The sequence below is a fragment of the Chionomys nivalis genome, chromosome 17, assembly GCF_950005125.1.
Source record: "Chionomys nivalis chromosome 17, mChiNiv1.1, whole genome shotgun sequence".
In the NCBI taxonomy this organism is placed as follows: Eukaryota; Metazoa; Chordata; class Mammalia; order Rodentia; family Cricetidae; genus Chionomys; species Chionomys nivalis.
In genome coordinates, this window is record NC_080102.1 from 51,628,112 (window position 1) to 51,651,684 (window position 23,573).

Consider the following 23,573-nt stretch of genomic DNA (forward strand, 5'->3'; position numbering starts at 1 on the left):
TAGAAGTCAGGGTTCTCTGGAGGGAAGAACTGATAGGATGAATGTGTGTGTGTGTGTGTGTGTGTGTTTTAAAATGAAGGTTAAGAGAGCGGCTTACAGGCTGTGGTCAGACTAGTCTACCAATGACTGACTCTTGACAGAAAGTCTAAGAATCCAATAGTTGTTCAGTCTGTGAAGTCAGGTCTTAGGGTTTTTATTGCTGTGAAGAGACAATATGACTAAGACAACTCTTAGAAAGGAAAACATTTAATTGGGGATGGCTTACAGTTCAGAGATTTAGTCCATTATCATCATGGGGGAAAGCATGGCAGCATCCATGCAAATGTGGTGCTGGAGAAGGAGCTGAGAGTTCTTACATCTTGACTCACAGACAACAGGAAGTGGTCTGAGATACTGGGTGTGACTTGAGCATATATGAGACCTCAAAGCCTGCCTCCACAGTGACACACTTCCAAACCTACTCTAACAAGGCCACACCTAATAATATCAGTCTCTTTGGTGGCCATTTTCTTTCAAACCACCCTGGGTTGGATGTCTCTGCTGGACTTCAGTCTACCTTGGAATCCTGCAGAACCAGGTTCTGATACCACTGAAGGAATGCCTTAGCAGAAGGATAGATGAACTTGCCCGTAAGGCTGAGGGCAAGCAGGCAAAAAGCATGTCCTTTTCTATGGGCTGCCACCAGACAGTGTGACCCAGACTTAAGGATCTTCCCACCTCAGAGGATCCAGACTAAGGGTGGATCTTCCCACCTCAAATGATTCAGTTAAGAAAACGCCCCCAGAGGTGTGCCCAGCTGCTTGGGTTTTAGCTGACTTCAGATGATCAAGTTGACACCTTGATCGCCTATCACATCCACTCTCTATCTACTTTTGTCTTTTCTTTGTTGCCTTTGTAAGTAGCTTAAGCTTTGTGTAATATTCCCATGGTCTCTTTCTTATACCTGGATAATAAAGAAAAACAAGCAACCATTTTTTTCCCCAGTAACTAGTGTTGCAGGTTGTTCTCTGTGTTGTTTCTCTAAATCCAGCCCATGCTTCTTCCAGGTAATGCAGAAGGGATCTTTGTGCCTGTTCAGCTTTCAGAGTACATCATTCATCATTTTAACAAACACTTGAGTTCTTCATAGATGCTGCGCCGACTTCATGTGTTGAGGATGGAGCAGTTATCAAAACTGGGAAAAGTCATCTGTGCTCCATGGAGCTTACATTTTAGCAGGGACGACGGGCATGGCGAATAAATAAGCAGGGCCTACTGTATAACAAGGCTTCTGAGAATTAATTCAGCCAAGTGCTACTATGGCAACTTTGCCAATCAGAAGCAAAGGATTGCTGGGGAAAAATCAGACTCTCTAGTTTCTTAATAAGAAACAAAAATATCACCCAATGCCTAAGAACAATTCTTCAGGCCACCTCTGCTCTCTGTCATCTAAAATCCTGTTGCTAGGACACTGGTAAGCTTAGGAAAGCTAAGGATGCTTGGCAAGCTGGGGATTTTTTTTTTAGTGGAATGATGTTCGGATAGCTATATTTTGAATTCAGTTCTGAAATATGCATGAATAGAGATTAGCTGGGAAAAATGTGTCTGTAAAGTTGACTTTGAAGTCATCTGAAGCTTGATAATCTAGTGCTATAAAAAGAAGATAAATAAACTATTAAATGGAGAATGAGTCGACAATTTATGGGAACATTTTAGAATCTATTGTCAATTCTAACATGACATGTCGGCTGCAGTCATGAACGAACTCACCTCACTCCGATTACTGCCCATGGCCCACACAAGACTGGGACCATGATCCTTCTGTCATACGTGTGCAACAGACACACAAATCCTCACTCCTTCCTATGGCTCTCTGTTCAGGTAATGGTTGCTTGGAAAAAGGTGTCATTCTCTTTAGTGCTGTAGTCTCTGATAAGTTGCCCAGGTTCTGATGGATACCCTCCCCCTCGAGTTTACATAAGCAACCAAGTTAAAATTACTGGGTTACAAAAACAGCTATTGATGTAAGAGGCGTACTTATTAGAAAGAAAGGCTTTGGTGGAAGGAGAATGTGTGGGGGGTAATGCTCAAAACTCATATATATGTAGAGAAAATTGTCAAATAGGAAGTAGAGACGTCTGTGGTTTCTAATTTAAAAGGTTATCAATTTTTCAGTAAAATCCGTTCTTTCCCTTAATTACCTCAAAAACCAATTGATCAACTGTTAACCCAGGAAATAGAACTTCTCTTTTACTCTGGCTTTAGTTTCTTGGGATAAAGTAATAACTCTTATTAGATTTTTCGGCTCGATTTCTTACCTAAAGAGAAATGAGAACTCATCAGTTCACCGCCAGGGAACTCAAAACCAAGCTTGAGTTCCCCTGAAGGACACCCAGATCTCCTCCTTGACAGACACTGAGACTCAACAAGGAAGCACTGAGAAATGATGACCCCAGCATGTCCCCAAACCATTCTGTCTATGTGTGCCCTGAAATCCTGCCCAAATATAGTACGTGAATACCAGGGGTCAGGGACTGATTTTCACTGCCCCAGACCGAAGTAGACAATAGTAAGTAAGAAAATTAGATAAATGTAATGATATTGCTTATTTATTTTATGTGGAAAATATGCTCATCTGAATGAACACTAACCACACCTTATCTAGGAACAGATGAGAAGTTGGAGATGTCTCCATGCTATGTACAACATCACGAGATGTGGAGAACTGGAACCACTTGCTACTGTGTGTCTAACTCGCTATTGTCAATGATCCAGCTCTGCAGTTGTTTCTGTCTTTAATAGCAGAGAGCAATACCAAGGCCCCAATTCATACACATTGATAGAAATTCTCAAAGAATGAAATAAATGAACATTTCATAATATGCCATTCCAGGAAGTTGAGCTTGACTATCCTGGGCTTGCTTGCTGAATACATTTTACTTGGTCATTCTCCTCATACTTGACAACTTTAGGTCAAAATATGTCATCGACAGTCACTCAGCAAGTGAGCAAGCCATGACTCATAACACCTCTATACAATGTATCTATAAACCTGGCCATGCATTCCTAGTGCCAATGCTATGACAGCCCCAGTGCTTGCTATCAATCATTCATCTGTTCTTGCCCTACTCACTGGCATGTTGTTAGAAGACAACGGTTGTTTATGGAAAAAGAGTTGCAGCTGGTCTTGTTCACTTTAGGGTAAGATGGCTCTAAGTATACCCACTCAAAGAGGCAAGGTAGGTCCAAGCCCCCATGCACTGGTTCCTAGTGGGAATTAGCTGATGATCATGGCTAATTCTCAGGCAAGGTACACGGACCTGGTTAAAAATGCCAGCACTGAAATTAAATTAAGACCATGCTGCTTTTCTGTCATTAGAGAAGGTCCAAATGAACAGGAAGCGTGCATTCCTTGGAACTACAATGTCTAAGCTCTGCTGCAAAGCTTTGCTGAATGTTCCTGGGCCACTTGGATCACTAGTGATTCAACATCCTGGAATCAAATTCTCTTATTCGCATGCGCGCGCACGCACACACACACACCTCAATTATTTCTGGAAGTTACCACAGGAAAACTCGTGTTGTAAAAGAAACCAGAATGTACTTGTTTCCCCATCTTCCTGATGAGGCCACTGTTAAAATACCTCTGGAAGAAGTGTCCCTCCTTTACTCCATTTCTGAGTGGCTTCTGGACCTTTCCTCTGACCTAACCATAGTCAGAAGCATCAGGGTAACGACTGTCATGCAATGGATGGGGACGGATAGGAAAAGATGGCTTCTTTCTCCCTCCCTCCCTCCCTCCCTCCCTCCCTCCCTCCCTCCCTCCCTCCCTCCCTCTCTCTCTCTCTTTCTCTCTCTTTCTTTCTTTTTTTTCTTTTTTTTAATCATAGTTGGTGTGGAACAACCATCAGTTTCCTCTGCTTGTTTCTCAGGATAAAACTAACCGTGAAGTATGCTAGAAACCTAACCCTCCTTATTGACCGTTTCTATGTTTTGTCCTCTGCATCTGTCACTATGCAGGTTGCTGCCTAAGCATTATGTCATGCTCCCAAGGAGGATGTGAGGTTGACAGGTTCAACACTGATTTATAGATGAAGTGACTGAAACCTGTGGAGACAAAAAACACCCTCCTCTCTCCCCTTTGCTCTCTGTTTTAAAGACCTGTGATTCCACAAACTTCAGATATCAATTTTCTAGTAAAATGAGCTCAAAGTGGTTTAGCAATGACTATTTTTGCCATTCCCGTGATAGCCATGGTAGACCAGATGTATGTTGACTCAAAATAATGAGTCTTAAGAGGTACATAAGAATTGAAATACAAAACTGAATAGAGTAGAGAGAAAATGGACCCAGGAAATCTGATCGAGTAAAAGTTTTTGAAACAAAAAAGCATGGTTCTTATGACAAATGAACCAAAAGGGTGAATTGGGAGATGCCATGGATGAGACTTGATGCCCCCTGCTTATTCTCTTTTGAAGACTGTCTTATAGCTACTTTTCCTACACGCACCACACTCACGCATGCGCACTAAGCCCTCTTTGTTTTAACATGAAGCCATCTTCCCGGTAAACATCGCGACACCCCTCTTCTCTTATTCTTGCCCCCATTCCCTATTTCCTTAACTCATCTTTCTAGTTCTGGGAAAAGTTGGGAAATAAATGAGAAGCTATTTTTTAGTGAATGAGGTTTTGACCACATTCCAAAAGAAATCTCCAGAGATTGCTTTTAAACTAAAAGCAATTTCCCACCAGCAGAAAACTTGAGTTTCATGTAAGAAAGTCTAAATGGGGGAAGTCGGAAAATGCTTCTGACTAAGAAGCTGGTTCAAAAGCAGTGGCCCAGTTACTACCAAGAAGTATTCCCTATCTGCAATAAGGAAATAAAAAGACAATTTCTTTAATGATATTGTCATTCATGGAGGGCAAGTAAAGCTACTCTCTCCTTCGCTTTATTTTCAGACATAGCTATTATCAGTCAGCAGTCAAGGGCAGGTCCTTTGTAGTAGTATTTATGTAACATGAAGAGCACAAATATGCTAGTGTGGGGAGCAAATACTATATCCAACCTCAGCAACAGTTTACAGACAGAGTCTCCAATCCATTTTCTACTAATAATTTTGTGCAATATATCCCCAATCCATTTAACAGTATCCATTTATTTCTGGAACCCCCTAAATCATGTGACTATTTGCTACTAATGACTGAAAAACGCAGAGAGGCAAGGCGGATAGATTTGCTCACAAGTAGACCAGATGATGCTGTGCCATTTAATTTTTTTCTTCTATATGTATTTCCTATCAGCAGCTTGAGATGGCCCACTGATCTAGTGACTACTAGATGCTGAAAACTATGGCTCTTTGATGTCCTCCTCCTCGTGGCTCACTCTCTCCATGGAAACTCCTAAGGGACCAGACACCTTCCTAGCATACATGTGTCAGATGTTTGGTGTGAACTTAGCAATTTCTTGCTAGCTCAGTGGATTGAAATCTCAAATTAACATTTCGTTCATGTTTTCATATTTGTGTTGGTTAAAAACATTAACTAAATGTAGTTCTGTACCTTCAGTGATCACCTAAATATTAAAAGTGAAAGTGTGCCTTTTAATGTCTATGGATCCATCTCAATTATTCTTTTCTATCTAGTGTGTTCTTCTTTCATGGACTAATTATGATTTTTAATTTGCTGCTTTAAAGTCTGAGACCACATGTGGCTCCCGACAGAATCCTCATGGCATCAGCTTCTCTTCCCTTTGAGAAAGGAATGCCCTGTGAAGTTTGACCTCTATTAGAAATGACTAGTGGCAATCTTGGGGGTTCTCACTGCTGATCTCGCAAATCGGGTCTTCCATCTTTTGGCTCAAATTTATCTCAACAACAAATGAACAGACTAGAGTCCTTTGGCATTTGAGCATTCTGCTCAGTTTCTAGAGAAGAACTTAGTTAAATACCTTGGTGGAACTTGGTTATTTTGTCTTCTTATATAAGACGTGATATTATAGGGTTCATAATTTTGAAAATAGCAGGATAAAATACCACAAATTTATTTTGCCCAAGGCAATAACTTCCTTTGTCTAAAAATGTAAGCATCGAAATACAGTGGAGACGAACAATAGAGACATAGACGTAGGTCATTTCCATACCAGCTTCTAATTACCAGATTAAAAAAAAAACAATAACTGGAGTAATGACTTAATTTTTACTTTGAATGCATACTAATACTCATGTATATAAAACAATAATTTTCAAGTGAAAGAGATATATCCAGTAGACAGCTGAATTTAAATTACTTTAAATCAAATGCTTAGAGAAAGTCAGTCCAGTATGTCTTGCTGCTTAAGAATGAAGCAAAGCAGATCAGAGATACACTTTCCTATTGACTTTCCAACAGGACTGGGAATTCCCACACTTCATGGGAGATGTTGACGTGAATCTCCCCGGGCTGCACACTCCTCACATGCAGTTCAAGATTCCCTTCTTCCAGAAGATCTTCAAGGAGGAGTACCGCATCCACATAACAGGTATGTTGTATGACTTGAACACCACTTGACTGTTTATGGTTCCTGTACAAAGTGAACTACTGATGAGAGCCATGAGTTGAATAATCTTTTATGCACTTAGCAATGCAAGATGGCTCCAGGTGGGTTGATGACTCAATGTCATCCATCTGGGCTATAGACTCATGGTGGCTTTATCAAGTGAGATGCTAACATCTGATAAGCATGGAGGAATGAATGGAATGGGGACAATAATTTTTATTAAAAGGTTTACCTGTTTCTTATCTGTTTTGAACAGCTCACTTCAACCACATTCCAACAGTAGTAATTAGTAGAGGACTGGACTTAGAGTCAAGGAACCCAGGGCAATGCAGTTCCTAGTTGGGTAGCCACTGCAGGGTCTGGCCTAGCATTGTGGTGTGTGGTAACCAAAGGGTGGGGCACAAACTATTTGATAGAGAGTTATTCCCACCATCCTTCATGGGCGACTCCACGCTGGTCACATACATGCTGGACTTTGTTTACACGGTTATCAATGTATATTTTCAACACCAATACATCCTGTGGTTCTGCATTTACTGCGCAGGGGATGACAATGTGGTCTTGGATCTTTAATCAGTTCACATGACTTTAAAGAATCAGGCTACGGACTATTTGATTTCATGGAACCGACTTCTGTGTCCTAGCCCAAGTTTATCTCAAGAGATTCTTATGTGAGTCTCTAGATTATTTTACTTTCCAATTTTTCATGCTTCTGAAATGAATAACATCTCAGCCATTCTCATCCCTGAAAGATATCCTGGAGATACGTTTTGTACCTTCTCTATCCTTTTTTTTTTTTTTAAACAAAAAGCAGACAGCTGAATGATTGTGGATAAAGGGTAGCATTCAGTCCTAAGCTTTTCGGATGCAGGGTATGAATGTGTGTGCTTTAAGGACAATGGCCTCCGATCCCACACCTGTTATAATGAAAACTGCAGAAGAAATCAGTGCTTACACTACCGTCTGTGCTGCTGGATAAAAATAGCCCAAGCACAGAAAACATTAACATCTGAGTACTGGAAAACTGTCTGCTTCCCAGCCAGGAAGCTGTGCTTTTGCTCTGTGCATGAGATGGCCTTCCTGAGTTTGAGAATGAGCTCATGCATAGGGAAGATGCATCATGTTTTTTCCCCCTGTTCACAGTGACCGAGGTTCATCTATGAAATTCGCTGGGTAAATCAATCAATTTGAGTTCAGGTCACATAGTGTGGTTTCAGCGTCCCCACTTAATCTCTGCAGCACGCTATCCTCTTGGACTTCTAAAATAGCCATCATGCACATGGCATCACCGTATCCCTCTGGGTGGCTTTGCCTAGACCATCTGTTTCTCACTACCAGCTCTTGTCTCAGGGAAGCCCTGCACAAAGATCATCCCTGACGATCAAATTGCCCGTCAAAAAATATATTACTTAAACATACACTGTGTTATGGGAAACCGAATATAGAATATAATTGGAGAACAAATCAGCTTTTTTAAAATGTACTGTTGAAAATACTGAGGTCAGGGCAATTTTACATGGCTTTGTTATAAACAATATCAATTATAGAAGCAGCAGATTCAGGGTTGGCCGTATCCACTGTTTGTGCAACTCGAGGATGTTTTATTTAGAAAGATCAACAAAATTCACATTTAAAAATTGTACACAATGTCTCGGAAAGGCCATGTGCTTGCAGGATCACTGAAGCTACGGTGCCATTAGCTATGAGCCAAAGAGACACTGTACATTGTGGTAAACACAGATTCAGGGCCTCAAACCTGGTGTTATGAACTAGAAGCTGGAAAAAAAAATAAAGACACATTAATAAAGTTTCCCTAAAAGGGGATGTATTATGATTAAGGCTTTTCATAACGTTTGCTAAGAGTCACAGAGCTGAGCAACAGATGTGGCTGAGGTGACGGAATGAAGAGAAAAACAGAGAGAGACAAATAGAAAAGCTGCTGTTGGACAGACCAGGCTCTCTGGTGGGGGCAGCTGCAGCTCCTTGGAAGCAGCATGTTTTTATTGAGAGTTAACGAGGGAGACAAAGTTACTACTGTATACAGCTAAATCAAGGAGATGGGGTTATGCCATACAGCTGGATTGAGGAGACAGGTTTATGTAATCCCAGTAGGAGAAGTCTCTACTGGGGAGTTGACTTGAGGCCTTAAATATCAGGAGAGGGGGAGCTACGCAGGACATTTTCTGCACATACTATCAACATTCCCATTTGGGCTTTCCCAGTTCCCTGGGAAGGCTTTTGATTTCCATGCGTCTAAGGCAGTAAGATCCTTGACATGGCCATGCTCGTGTCAACAACATACATTCACTCAGGACTTCAGGCACTCAGGGCTTTCTCCTGCCCCCACACTAGTTGTTTGGCAAGTTATTAGAGAGGCTTTCTACATATATGAATAATGGACTCCAGCCCCATCAGTTCCTAAGCAGCTCTGGCACAGAAGGTCTGGAGGGAAGCTGGGAATTTGACTTAGGAAAGACTTCTTTGGGGAGCAATGTGGGTAAGTGAGTACTGCTCCGTTCTGACTGGACTGTCACAGCTGAGGTCCGAAGGGCTGACTCTATTGCAAAGCCCTTTGAGGATTCTGGTGGCTGAATTAAAAGAGCCTTGAGGTCAAAGGCTACACTGTAAGCAGATTAGCACAGTTGTTCCTTGTATTTCCCGTTTGCTGTGTGTGTCCATATCTAGAACTAGAATTCTCGGGGAAATTGGCTACAGGTTTGGAGCAAAGCCAAACCTTGCTGTCTTCATGTTTGCTGATAACTGACTGAAAAGGTTGCTGCGACAGAGGAGCAGCTAGTCTCTGAGGAAGTAGTTTTTGCTGTATCGTAGTTTGCAAGATGACTATTTCTAGGGGAAACCTGGATCAGATTTCTAAAATACTGTGCTCCATGGCATGTTTTAACACCATCTCCATAGTCTGAAAATCCCATCTCAAGCTGCAGATCTTACCTTGTTGAGCAGCCCTTCTGCCGTGCTCAGGTTAAGGGAGACTTGAACGTTTTTCTTCCTGAGTTCATATTGTATTAACTTACATTACCACCGGAGCAATCGATAGAGCTGCACTCTAACGACTAGTGGATCTCACACAAAATATACTCGAACCTTCTGGGAAAAAAAAAAAATGATACATCCATCGGCCACACAGCAGAATCTGTGTGCTTAAAGGTTGAGGCAGAACACGGGATCCGTACTCCCACAAACACAAGTCATACCTGGGCAGGCAGGCTGAGGACCCTGCTCAAAGAGATGCTGCTGCAGAATGCTGTTTGTAGGTAGAGTTTCTTATATCTTAGCCAAGAAGGAAGCTGTATGCTTGGATAGCAAGGTTAGAGGGGTGGGGCCTCCTAAGCCCTTTGGAGCCCAGATGTTTACAGCAGGAGCCAGTTTCAGATGTTGAGTTATAGGATTTTCTTGGTTTTGTGTTTGCTTTGGCTTGATTTTTTTTGTCCTGTTTTATTTTGTTAGAATAGACTAACCTTTAAAAAAACAAAAAGAGTGATTTTTAAGGGCCCTGTGGAGTTTTACAAAGTTGGACTACAGTAGTTTGAATTAGAAATGAGCCCTTATAGTCAGACATTTGAATACTTGGTCCCATTGTGCGGCACTCTTTGGAAAGATATAAGAGATGTGGCCATGTTGGAGAAAGTATGTCATTGGGGGAGGGCTTAAGAGTATATAACTTCACTGTAACTCTAGTTCACTGTCTCTACTTCATGCTTGCTCTTTAAGATGTAATCTTTCAGTTTCCTGTTCCAGTTGCCATGTCTGGTACATAATGCCATGTTTCCCCACCATGATGGACTCATCCTTCTGAACTGTAAGCCAAAATAAACTCTTCCATAAGATGCTTTTAGTCATAATGTTTTGTCAGAGACATGTAAAGTAACTGCCCTGGATAGTTTTTATGTCAGTTGGCATAAGCTAGACTCTCTTCAGAAGAGGGAACTTCATTTAAAGAGTGCATCTGTAAGACTGGGATGCAGGAAGCCTGTAGAGCAATTTTTTAATCATTGATTTACGTGCCCAATGATGATAGGTCCACTCCTGGACTGGTGGTCCTGCGTTCTATAAGAAAACTGGCAGGGTAAGCCAGTAAACATCACTACTTCATAGCTTCTGCATCGGCTCCTGCCTCTAGATTCCTGCCTTGTTTGAGTTCCTGCCTTGACTACCATTGATGAACTGGGATATGGAGGACTAAGCAAAATAACCCTTTCCCCTTTTGATCCTTGTGCGTCAACACAGTAATAGAAAGCCCGACGAAAACAGTGACTAATGCAGAAGTTGATGGCAGAGAAAGGAAAATGGGCTGTTGCTGTGAAGAACTTTTTTTTTTTTTTGAGAACTACAGAAGACTTTGGACTAGAAAGGCAGTTGTATTCTGAAAGACTGTGAGCAGGCTCAATGATCCATCCTAATAGAAGCCTAGAAGAGAGTAGTTATAAGAACTATGTGGACTATGAAGGTCTAGCTAAAATATTTCAGAGGGGAACAATATTAGCAACTGAGCTAGAGACCATTTCTGTGATCTGTCTGCTTTCTGTTTATGTCCCAAGAACTTGCCCAAAGCTAAATTAAAAGGCAATGGCCTGAGTTCTTTGGCAGGGGAAATCACAAAACAATATGATGCTGAGTCTGTGGCAGGGTTGTTACTGATAATGTTCCTGCAAGTCTGCAACAAAAAAGCGCACGTGGGGTAGAAAGAAATACAAAATGTACAAATTGGAGAGGAAAAGGCACCAGGAAACAATGCTATAGCCAAGGAATGTTCTGGAAGAGAGACTGTAATTGTTGTGGAGATTAATAGTTAAGGGGAGGCTTCCTGTTCTTCTGAGAGATAAAAGAAAACCTGCCTTTTGGGTAGGACCCTACCCAGCTGAACGTTCATATTGTAAAAGGCCTATTTGCAGTTCCCTAAAGAGGAACTTTAAATGCAAGCTACCGCTTCTGTTGGGACTGCAAATGCAAGCTGCTGCTGCTGCTGCTGGGACTACAAATGAAAGCCATTGATGCTGGGACTGCAAATGCAAGCTGCTGCTGCTGGGACTGCAAATGCAAGCCATTGATGCTGAGACTGCAAATGTAAGCTGCTGCTGCTGCTATGGGACTACAAATGCAAGCCTCTGCTGATGGAATTGCAAATGCAAGCCATTGCTGCTGGGACTGCAAGTGCAAGCTGCTGCTGCTGGAATTGCAAATGCAAGCCACTGCAGCTGGTTCTGCAAATGCAAGCCATTGATGCTGGGACTGCAAATGCAAGCCACTGCATCTGGGATTGCAAATGCAAGCTGCTGCTGATGGGATTTAAGGTGACAGGGTCCACCCAAGCTGGCATTCAGACTCAGTGGTGTCGTACACATGATATTGGATTCAGTGGCATGAAGGATGCAGGAGTGGGGGGTGTGGGTTCTTCTTCTGTGGTTTCAGAGAGCTATGGAGGTCACACAGCTTATGGTGGGAAATTCCCGCAGGAAGGATTTGAGAGGCCATTGCATGAATCTGTCAAAATGAAGCCTCTCAGGTTTCACTCTCGATTCCAAGATGTTACAGAGTCAGTAGTCATGAGACTTCTGCCAGGGAGAGCTGCTTAAAGGGAGTGGATCCAGTGCAAGAGAGAGGCATATGCTTCAGGCACCAAACTGCAGGGGCAGAGCCGTTGAAGCCCAGATACTAAATGTGGAGCTGCAGGATTTGCTGTTTGCCCTGCTGGGATTTGGTCTTGCTTTGGTCCAGCATTTCTCAACTTTACCCCCATTCTTCCCTTTTGGGATAGTATTGACTATTTTGTTCTATTATGTGTTGGAAGTATCCAATTTGCTTTTTGGTTTTCAAGAATTACAGTTAATAAATTACCTTATGTCTCAATAGACTTTTGACTTTTAAACAGCACTGAGACACTGAAAGACCAAGGGTTTTTGAAGTTGAACTAAGTGCATTTTGATCATGGTCTAGTACAGAGACTATGGGGACTGGAGATTGGAATGTAGTAGTTTGAGTGACAAATGTTTCCCATAGGTTTGGCTATTTAAACACTTGGTTCCCAGTGGGTACTGTTTAGAAAGTTTAGGAGAGGTGGCCTTGCTGTAAGAGCCATGTACTTGGCGGAGGTGGGAGGGGGTTGTCTGGGCATATATAGCCTCTCCCTACTTGCAGGTCACCCTCTGTGCTTCAAGCTTGCTGTGAAAGATGTGGCCTTATAGCTTTCCACTCCTGGAGCCTGCAGCCGTGTTTCCTAACGGGTATATTCATTCCCCTCTTAACCACAAACAAAAATAAACTCGGTCTTCCATAAGCCATATTTGGTCATAGTGTTGTATCACAGCAGCAGAAAGTAACTAAGATGCACTATAGTTTGTGTTGTGAGATAAGCATGAGACCTGAAGGACAAGGGGTGGAAGGATGGAGTTTTAAAAACGATGTGTTTGTGTCTCAGGTTAGCAAGGATGCTGTGTTGCTAGTGAGCCTTGACTGTCAACTTGACACAACCTAGAAAATCACCTGTGATGAGAGACTTAAAGAAGAATTATTTAGACCATCTTGGCCTATAGGCATATCTTTAGGGCTGTTCTTGATTGCTGTTGATGTTGGAAGATCTAACCCACCGTGGGCAGCACCATTCCGTGCCTGACCTATAAAAGCAAGAGTGAAGAAAAACAGGAAGATGGCATAAGCAGGCAGGAAGCATGGGCATGTTTGTTTCTCTGTCCTCTTGACTGTGACTGTGATAGACCAACTACCTTCTGCTCTTGCCACTGACATTTCCCTCTAATGATGGATCATAACCTAGAATGTTGAGCCTGAATAAACCATACGCTGTGATCTATCAAGATATTTTATCATAGTAACAGAAATGAACTAGAACATTTATGTAACTATTAATAAAAGCTAAAGAGCATAGTGCAAATTTCAGAAAAATGGGGTGACCAAGAGAAAGGCACATGGCAGATCCTTTTAAGAACTCAAAGCTACAAAATATAATGTGGATGATGACTGGCAATGCTTGCCTGTCTGGGTGACCATGGAGGAAGCCAGCACCAGTGATGAGAAGGGACCTTGAGGACCAGGAGGAAGCCAGCACCAGTGATGAGAAGGGACTTTGAGGACCATCTGTTGTCATTTGCCTGTGTTTGCTCTATGCTGGAAGAACCTGTGTGAGGATAGTTCAGGGTCTCCATAAAGCACCCGTGACCCCACCCTGGGCCCACACTGTTGTATGTCTACATGCTAGGTAAGGCATTAAGTGTGTCCTGCAGCAATGGGGCACAAGTGTCTTATACATGGACTCTAACTCTGTCAGTGTGGCTCTCCTCTAGTTTCTTAGCCTTTTCAGGGCCGGGCTCTTGTCTGTTCAGTGGGGATAGCAATGGAAATCATCACATCCCTGGTTCTAAGACTCAAACCCATGAATAACTAGAAGGCCCCGCAGGCACTGTCTATCATGCAGTGTGCAGAGCATCTCCTTTACTGGTTTGTACTTGGCCTTTGCCATTTCGTTCATCCAGGGTTTTTATTTCCCATTTAATCCCAACATCTGGTAGCCTGGGAGAGTTTTCTCACCATTTATCCAGTACTCTAAGTTTTCTGCTGCTGCTTCTAATCCCCAAGTTCCAAGAGAGTTTTCTTGCCGCCCTTTATCCAGCTACTCTAAGTTTTCTGCTGTGGCCTCTAATCCCTGAGTTCCCAGGAAGAAGCTAGGGATAGAAAATGCCGCCTCCTAAGGAAACACTCTTATGTAAAGGGTTTTCTGATGCTGATGAATTCCCATTGACATTTTAAAAGCATTTAGGATGGAAGTAATTTTTAATGCTGATTCTAAGCTAGCTTTATTTATGCATGTCAAAAATAACTTGAATTATTGCATCTGTTTAGCTCATCTGGATCCCCCTTGACAGATGGTTTGCTACAGTATGTATGAGCTTTCGTTTTATAAGCTGGGGTACTGCTTATAAAAATAATCATCTCTATCCAAGCATGTGTTAAAATATACTTTTTCTTGGAATTTTAAGTCAGCAACAAAAGGACAATGGTTAGTGATTAAGTTACACTGCTACCTTTACCCCAAGTCCATTGCTCTTAAAGTGAAAGCTAAAAGCACTATACGGTTCTATTATGTTTTCCTTTACTATAACGCATGCATAGATGGATTTAAAAATGTGATGGCCACAATCTCCGGAGACAAGAAGAGATGGCCTCCCAGCTCAGTCTCCAGTCTCCTCCGAGTCCTATTAATGCCAGTCTCAGCGGAAGCGCTACCATCTGTCATCCCAGCCACACAAAAGAAGAGTCCCATTGGTGGCCATCATCTGAGTAAATTAGGAGGGGGCTGGGGGAAAAGCCGGAAGGAAGGCTTATGTAGCAGTAAGGAGAGAATTCACACTGTTGGCACAATGATGCCCACGGGAACCCTTTGGGCAAAAATGAAAACGCGGATGTGAACAAGCCTCTGTAGTATCTGTGTTCTATTTCAGTTTCCCAGGTGGTGTGGGGGCACAGGTGCTTCTCAATGGCAAGGAAAAGAAAAATAACGAGCAAAAGCCCTTTATTTTGTTTCCATCATTGTGTGATTTTAGCAAATGAGTGTCTAGAAATCCTTTTCTGAAGGAGCTCTGTGTCAGTTAGATGCAGGGAAGTACTGAGGCGGGCAAGGCCACTCAGGGGGATAGTCTGTCTGACAAGCTAGTGAGAGACTTGTCATCGGGAAATATGATGCACCCTGAAGACGGTACACAAAGACCTCTTTCTACACTCTTAGGTGAGAATTTACCCAGACCTCTCCAGAAGCAATTTCTATTTCAGTGCACTTTATAGGGAGGTCTAAGAGTTAACTACATTGCCTTCCATAGAAAGCAAGAATTCTTGTTATTGGTCTAAAACGCATGAACATCCAAGGCCAAGTTGTTTCTTCCCCTAGAGTCTATTTTTTCCCAAGCTAGCCTTCTCTACTCAGCCAGGCGTTTTGCTTCATTTATATATATAACCATTTTGTTATACACCTCACATATTTTTCAGCAATTATCTTCACAGCCAGAGGAACAACTTAAATATATTATTAATTGTAATATTTAAAAAATGAACTTTTCACACTGTTATTACTTCTAACAATCACCGAGAATTGATTACATCATTGAATTGTACATTTGACTTAGAAGACTCAAAAGTCATTCTTTATATTTTGGGGACACATCATCTTGTAGTTTGTAAGTTGATTCACAGATATTTAAAGATAACATTAAAAAACCTAAGCTAGGATCTAGGAGACAGAAACATATCCATGACTTTGTCCTTAAGGTCAGCAAAGCCATAGATGAATGGACATCGGGTTTGTCATAAATGTGCAGCCTCTTTTTATTTCTGTCATTACAAAGTGATCTCCCCAGTGCTTATAATATTGGATTGCTTGCTAAAAGGGACAATGACAATAGAAGCACTTAGGTCTTAAGTAGATACTTTACCAGCTCAAAATTACTAACCATTCATAAATTAGCAAAGGCATACTCTGTTTACTAAATGGTGGCCTTGTGACCCAAGCACTTTCATGTTATCTTTCAGTTACCTGAAAGAGACTTGGGGATGTACTAACTTCATAAGCCTGGTTGTATTGTTCTGTCTGGTATAAAATAACTTTGAGCATTAACAAGACTACTGGTACAGCAGATTGAAGTTATTGTTGTTGTTGTTGTTGTTGTTATTATTATTATATCCAGAACTCATTCACTTCAAGGCCATGACTTCCTACTGCCCCACAGTGGATGTTAAATGGCTGGCATCCATAATAGATAACATGAATGCTACAAACATTTGCTCTCTATATCAGTCAGGTAGTACTGCCTACCAGGTAGGGAGATTCTACAGAATGCCAGCTGCATTGCAATATCAACTGGCAACTCCACTGAGTTCATGATTAAAACCATTTTAGATATATAATCATGAAATGTTCATTATATGTTACAAAAATCAGTGTATTGTAGCTTCTACTGGAAAAAAAGCAGTATTTCCCCTCAATTATTGTCAATTTGTGTCTTAAATGAGGGTGATATTTAACGGTGACTCCTTTAAAATTACCTATCCAACAATTCCATAAACTCCCACAAATTATAAAGATAAAATTTCCATTGTAGTATGACTTTTGACAATCAATAAGATTCATTAACATGACAAAACACAAGGAAGAGGTAACCCCGCCAGCATCATGTGGTGATTTTTCATTAAAGCAGACAGCAAGCTATTTCAACAGGAGATTAATAGAAATAATGTATGGATTCTGCCCTACCTCCTTGCAGATTTGCATTATGCTATGTAGTTGAAACAACAGGGGGAATGCACACGTGTTCACGTGATTGATGTGGACGTTCCAAACCTCCAGCTACTGTTGATCATGCATCCACAAAGGCACGCTTGGGGAGAAGGAGGTGGAGTAGTTCTTGTTCTCTCTCGCTTGGGGCATCCCAGAGACTAAGGGTAACTTTGGATGGTGAACAGAGTTTCTCAAACTGTACAGTTTTTAAGTACAACTTTCTTCGTCTGAAAACTGTGTTTTACCTGTTTTTGTTTATTTCACTGTTTGGAGAGATTTGCAGGCGCATCCTATTACATTAAGGCTGTGGAGATATTTATTTCACAGTGGATAACCAGGGAGACTTTTAAGGTCTGGGAAGAAGCCTTAAGGATTGGATGGCTCAGCTCTGCCCCTTCACACAATGACACCATCACAAGAGGCTAAGCTTGCACTGCCTGACTTTGGGTTATGGGACACCATCTCACAGTGTCAAGGAATGTCTTAAGGGGAGAAATCATTACGAAGTTAACAAGACACTATGTCACAAATGAAAGGGTAGATGGTTAATGATGGAACTCCTTCCTGTGTACAAATAGCTCAGAGGTCATTTTAGATGGCTAAAAACAAAACGAATAAGAAGAACTATATTTTCTACTCTTCCAACATCCTCAAGATTCAGCTGAGTGACCATAATAGTGGTGGAAAGTTTCTCTGGGCTCCAGTGTTCTCGCCCCACTTCCTTATTTACTCTGAACTAGCTGACTTTTTCTTTGCTTATTAGCATACACAAATTATGCTTCTTGCTATCAGAAGAGCATCCTTCACTGACCCCCATGAGCTGCCCCTTTCTCCTTCCCAGTTCACGGTTAATGATAACTCCCGCTTTTGATAAGCTAGTATCCTAGAGACACGGAACTCATGCTTTGGATTCTCATGATTTTATGTTAAATAGAATCAAGTAGTAGACATTTTGGGAAAGTTCACTGAGGTAAAGCTGAGAGACTGATTGGTGCAGCCATTCAGTCTGGCTTTTAAGCACCTGTAGTTTATAACCAGAGTAAGTTTCTCAATCACAGCAGAGCACTGGAGAACCTCTGTAACGTGCCTTCTGTCATGGCAGCGACAGGTGAGAGTCCCTTCAGACTGGGCAGGAATCTCTACACTTTGCACTCCACCTTTCTCTCATGCCTTTCTGTTCCTGCCATATGTCCGTGCTTTTCTTTTTCGGTCCCCTTGCTCATCTTTCCTCCAACACCGCATCCTTTTTAGTCATTCTGTCTGCAGCACAAGACAATACTAGCAGAAAACAAGAATGTTCCAGAGTTCCCAGCCCTGCTTCTGCCTCAGTGTGAGTTGGTACCATGTGAATTGCTGCTTATTCCAAAGTACTCACTGCAGAAATTTCTTCTTGGCTTTTATTCCATGTTCTCAATTTTGCATTTATAGTTTGTATCCCTCATTAACATCTCTCAAATGCAATCTGTTATTATTGTCAGCCATATCTCTGTCCTGTTTCCCCAGCAAGATGAGGAATTCCCCCTTGAAAGGCAGAAGCTTGTATCTCACCATCTGGTGATGTATGCTACACACTGTCTAGTATGAATTCAATAAATGTTTAATATACTATGCACCTTTGAGTTTGGTTTTTGTTTTTGCACACTATGTCAGACAGTAACTTGGAATGTCGAGAACATTGTTCTTCTATATGTTAACCGAGTTCAGGGAAGGCCTAGAGCTTCAAAACAAAAACATGTTCATACTAATAATCAACCAGAAGGAGAGACAAACCACAAAAACAATAAAGTACAAAGATGTAAGCAGTGTTAATTCCTTTAGCTAAACTCTTCAGTACACACCAAGTGGCAGCTTCTCCTTTAGACAAAGAAACTGTCATGGGTCAACCAAGTCTTTGATGATAACACTGACCATTAGTGTTAAAAGTAACTGTGTCAATATCCACAAGGCATGGTGCTAAAGCATCTAATACGCCCTTGGAATCTTAACTTCAATAAATACTGATTTGTTTGTTTATTTAATTTCATGGAAGGAAACAGATGCTGTAAAGAATTTAAGCAAGTAAGTTAAATCTAATAGCAGGTGGGTATTGGAACAGGATGAATACCCCCAAATTTACATATCACAGGATGTGATGCTGAGCAGACAGAGTGTCCCCAACCTCCTCAAAAATAGATCTCTCTCCCAAAAGCGGCACAATGCACAAAATACATAATCACATGAAGTAGTAACTTTATGATCTTCAACTTTATTACCTTCTAATTACTAAACAATGAGAGCATGGTACTTAAAATTACAATTAAAGCTTCTATAGCCTGTTATATGTATCATACCATTTGCTACAACAAACTTGAGGGAGATATTAGCTTTATTATAGCATATCTGATGTTATAAAGCTTGTAAGAAATGATCATTGTAATAGAACCTAGAATCCCTTAGAACTTTTCTACATTCTTTCCTTGTGCAGTTGCAGTTCAATAATGTATCACTAAATAACATAATATGTATGATTTAATTGAATATATTTAATTACGTGCGTGTGTGTGATGTGTGTGTGCATGTTTATGAATGAAGACATCTCTGGAGGTCAGAGATAGCAAATTCCTCTTGGAGCTGTTTTATAGGCTGTTGTGAACAACATGACATGTGTATTAGGAACTAAATTTGATTCCTCTGCAAGAGCAGTATGTACTCTTAATCATGGAGGCTTCTCTCTGGCCCATATATAATATTTTAAATTCTAAAAGGAAGTCATAGTGGTTAAATTCTCTCCATGTGATATTTTCCAGTTGTTTATGAGCTTTGGTTGTATAGCTCATAAATGCATTGTGTTCAGTGGGCATCTGGTCTGAGATTTAAACCTTGAAAAGAACTCAGGGATTATTGAGCAGGATCTCATCAGCTAATGGTGTAATCAACGGGTCTTCTACAAACAGCAATGCAAATTCAATTGATATACTACTGCACTTTGCATTGCAAGATGATTTATTTCTTCCCCAGACTTAATTATGAAACAGTAAGAAATATTCAATCATATATTGGACCTTCTTAAAAATTTCACTAGAACTTTTTTTCACCACTAATTAAACAAGTTTAGAGCAGAACCTAAGACTGACTTTGAATCTGGCTCTGGTGCACGTAAAACAAAATGTCCCATTACTCCAAGACCTACTGTTGCAGTTTGATTTATTCTGCTTTGTCAATTTACTTTATGATAGCATTTCAATGTCAAAAAAAATGTCTCCAGGTCTGATTCTTCAATAATTTATACTATTATACCAATAAATGGAGAAAACCCTATTGTAATTTTATCAGCCTTTGATTAATCCAGTATTTCCTTTTAAATGCAGGTAAATGGTTTAACTACGGAATTATCTTTCTCGTCTTGATTTTGGACCTGAATATGTGGAAGAACCAAATATTTTATAAACCTCATGAATACGGACAATACATTGGTCCAGGGCAGAAGATCTACACCGTCAAAGACTCTGAGAGTTTAAAGGATTTGAACAGAACCAAGTTATCCTGGGAATGGAGGTCCAATCACACTAATCCTCAGACTAATAAAACGTATGTTGAGGGAGACATGTTCTTACACAGCAGGTACATAGGGGCCAGCCTAGACGTCAAGTGTCTGGCTTTTGTTCCAAGTCTGATAGCTTTCGTGTGGTTTGGATTCTTCATTTGGTTCTTTGGTCGGTTTCTGAAAAACGAGCAAGGCATGGAGAATCAAGATAAAACCTACACTCGTATGAAAAGGAAATCGCCCTCAGAACACAGCAAAGACATGGGGATCACCCGAGAAAACACGCAGGTCTCTGTGGAAGACCCTCTGAATGACCCCCCGTTGGTCTGCATCAGGTCCGACTTCAATGAGATAGTCTACAAGTCCTCCCACCTGACGTCGGAAAACCTGAGCTTGCATTTGAAGGAGTCGACCGGTGAGATGGAAGCTGATGAAGACCCAACCACCTCTCAGAGTATGCGGATGAACTAGAGCCCCTTGGGTGGCGAGAGCACAAAGAGCAGCCCTGAGTGTAACGTTAAACCCGTGTAGTCTTTCATTGTGTAAATGTCAGGTTTACATAGCGTTAGGTAAAGAAATACAAACAATGCCACAACGGTGCTCAACATGCTTTCTCTGGACTCATTGTTTTCTATTTGTATTATGATCCACGTGCCTACTGTATGTTTAACAGTCCTCTAGAGATTGCTCTTCACAACTGCACAAGCTACTTACTGACTGTACAGCGTAGTAGATTAGCTGACTTCCCATGTATCTGATGTTCAACCATAGTGGTGCCTTGAGACATTAAACTGTTTTTAACTGTACCAGACATGAAGTGTAGAATGGTTCTTCAGTCTATTCCACGTGGGATTTTTTTATACAGTTATTTTGATTTCCATTTGATGTCGGAGCAGGAAATAGACAAAGCCGACTTGTGGCTGTAGAAAGTTCTCTTGGTTTACTGATGAGCAGCAAAGTTGGTGACTTTGACGCTGGACTGTAGAGAAGCCCTGTGATTGCCTTTTAAGTTTTATTGGCTGACTGCCGAATATAAATACAAACATAAAATCCAGTGAGAGGAGAGCTGTAATCCAACATGGGTCACTGCTCACAAAAGTGACTTTCTCAAACCACTAATTGCAATTAGGTGATAATACCTAATTATGTTTTCCTAATTAAAGATAAATTGCTGCTTGATTAATAGTCTTGCCCTTTTCCTCTGGAAACAAAGGTTAAGAGGAACAGTTGGGTGAGTTCTCAAATTTATTGGCATTTCCACAACATCCCAGACAGCCAAGGAATTCAAGTTGCAATTGTGTGAAGGTTGCACAGCCCACTGTCTACAATATTGTAATTTTGTTGTAAATATGATTCTGGGCAGGGAAAATGGAAGAGCTTATGGCAATGTTGAGCAAGGGAATTCTGAAATCATCCACCAAAACCCCATGTGGTAGAAAATGCTGTGCAAGGGTCTGTTTAATATCTTTTGTGTATGTGCATTTTTGTTTGGGTTTCATTTTTTTAAAGATGTAAACACCGCACATTAATAAATAAGAATTATATGCCAGTAATTATGTGATGTAGGTTTTGTTTTGCTTGTCTGTCTGTTTGGTTAAAGGATTACATCGTGCTTTAGCTGAACATAAACCTATTTAAATGGATTTTTAAAAGCTTGATTCTAGGCAAGGTAATAAATGGTATAGTCCTAAATTGCTTTTAATTTTATTTCATAAATTATACTTACATGTTTCTTGAGGAACTGAAGGGAGACCATTTTTAAGGTAAATTATTTATTTTCCTGTCACATACTGACATTGTTGCTTTTTGTCTTAAAGATTTTTTAAAACCTCTCTTGTTTGGGTCTGTTTTTGAGCATGCAACATGCCGAATTTAGAAGGCAGAACAGAACTATGCATTTATCTATCACTGGAGAGCCAGCTTTAATAAACATCTCGCTATAACTGTTTACCAAGCAGTTGGAGTCATGCCCCTGCTGTTTCTTTTGCCTTTAATAGTCATGCATGGTGCTCTTAGAATCATAAATATCCCTGGCGCTGGAAAGAGAGAGGACAAGCTAACTGTAGTAACCACTGACAGCCCTGACCAGAGAAATGTGATCCTGACATGAGCTATCCATAGCCAAATTTGCACAGCCTACAGTACTGAATTCTTAGCTCTGGGACAAGTGAATAATGCTACCTGGGGCTGTATTTGTATTAATTCTGAAAACCTTTTTCTCATACATAAATTGATTTTAAAACGCGATGCTTATTATTCACATGGATAGTTTGTGAAATTATCACCGAAGATTTTTCACGTGGGTATTAAATGAAACAGGTTTAATGAGGTGATCAAATTAGCAGAAATAAGATAGACAAACAATAGTAGTAAACCTGAGGCATGATGCTTCTGTGCTTTTAGAAAGAGCGCTGACTACAAAAATATATATTTAATGTTTACCTACATTCAGTACCAAGCAGAATAATCTCCAGAGATGTTATCTTAATAACCAGGCAAGATCTGAAGCTGCCGAGGCCCTACCTACCCAGCTGCAAGTCCCAGAGCTTTCCTTTCATCTCTGCCGAGGCCCTTCGCTCCTTCTCTATACCTTTTGGACATTATGTCTACCAAGGAAAGGCTATAAAGTGAAAGGAAATCAAAATTAAAATTCTCTCCATTCGCGTTTAGTCTGGGATCCCAAACCAGCCAGTAGCAGCCTATGCCTCTACGGGGCTTTTTGAATACCAAATAGTTTGTTTTTAATAAAGGTGTAAAAAAGAGATGCAACAAACACAGAATTTGCAGAGTTAAGATAAATACTTGAAGTCATAAACTAATAATTCTGAAAGGGTGAAAGTGGCAATGCCTTGATTGTAGTGCTGCTTAAGGACTACGAACAATTGTATTCCTACTATTCTGTAACTACAGCATTCTCCATGCGGTGCAGGATTTGGGCTAATTTAACACAATTTATTATGTTATATTTAAACAGCACTTCATTAGTAATCTAATTGGAAAATTAAACAAACACTATAAATTTAGACGTGATAATATACACTTGGATATAGCCCTCACCACCAAATGGCCACTCTATCTGTATCACAAAGCCATAGCTGGTTTCCCATCTTCTCTCCATGGTGGCCACTTACAGTGTTCTTTTGCCGTTTAGCATCTAAGATCAGCACTGACTGACGAGAGCTGTTAAGAATGATTTCTTCTCTATTCTCCCCATGGGTCAATCAATTCTCACAGTGTCAGACT

General features: G+C 40.8%; 1 protein-coding gene across 1 annotated transcript in view; it reads left to right on the forward strand.

The window, feature by feature from the left end:
- Tmem117 (transmembrane protein 117) overlaps positions 1-22,115 on the forward strand; it is a 441,317-nt gene extending 419,202 nt beyond the window's left edge. Inside the window, exons 7-8 of the mRNA XM_057791228.1 lie at positions 6,366-6,495; positions 20,155-22,115. Coding sequence (XP_057647211.1) covers positions 6,366-6,495; positions 20,155-20,801 — 777 coding nt within the window. The 3' untranslated portion in view covers positions 20,802-22,115. The remainder of the gene's footprint in view (positions 1-6,365; positions 6,496-20,154) is intronic.
- The last annotated feature ends 1,458 nt before the right edge of the window (positions 22,116-23,573 follow it).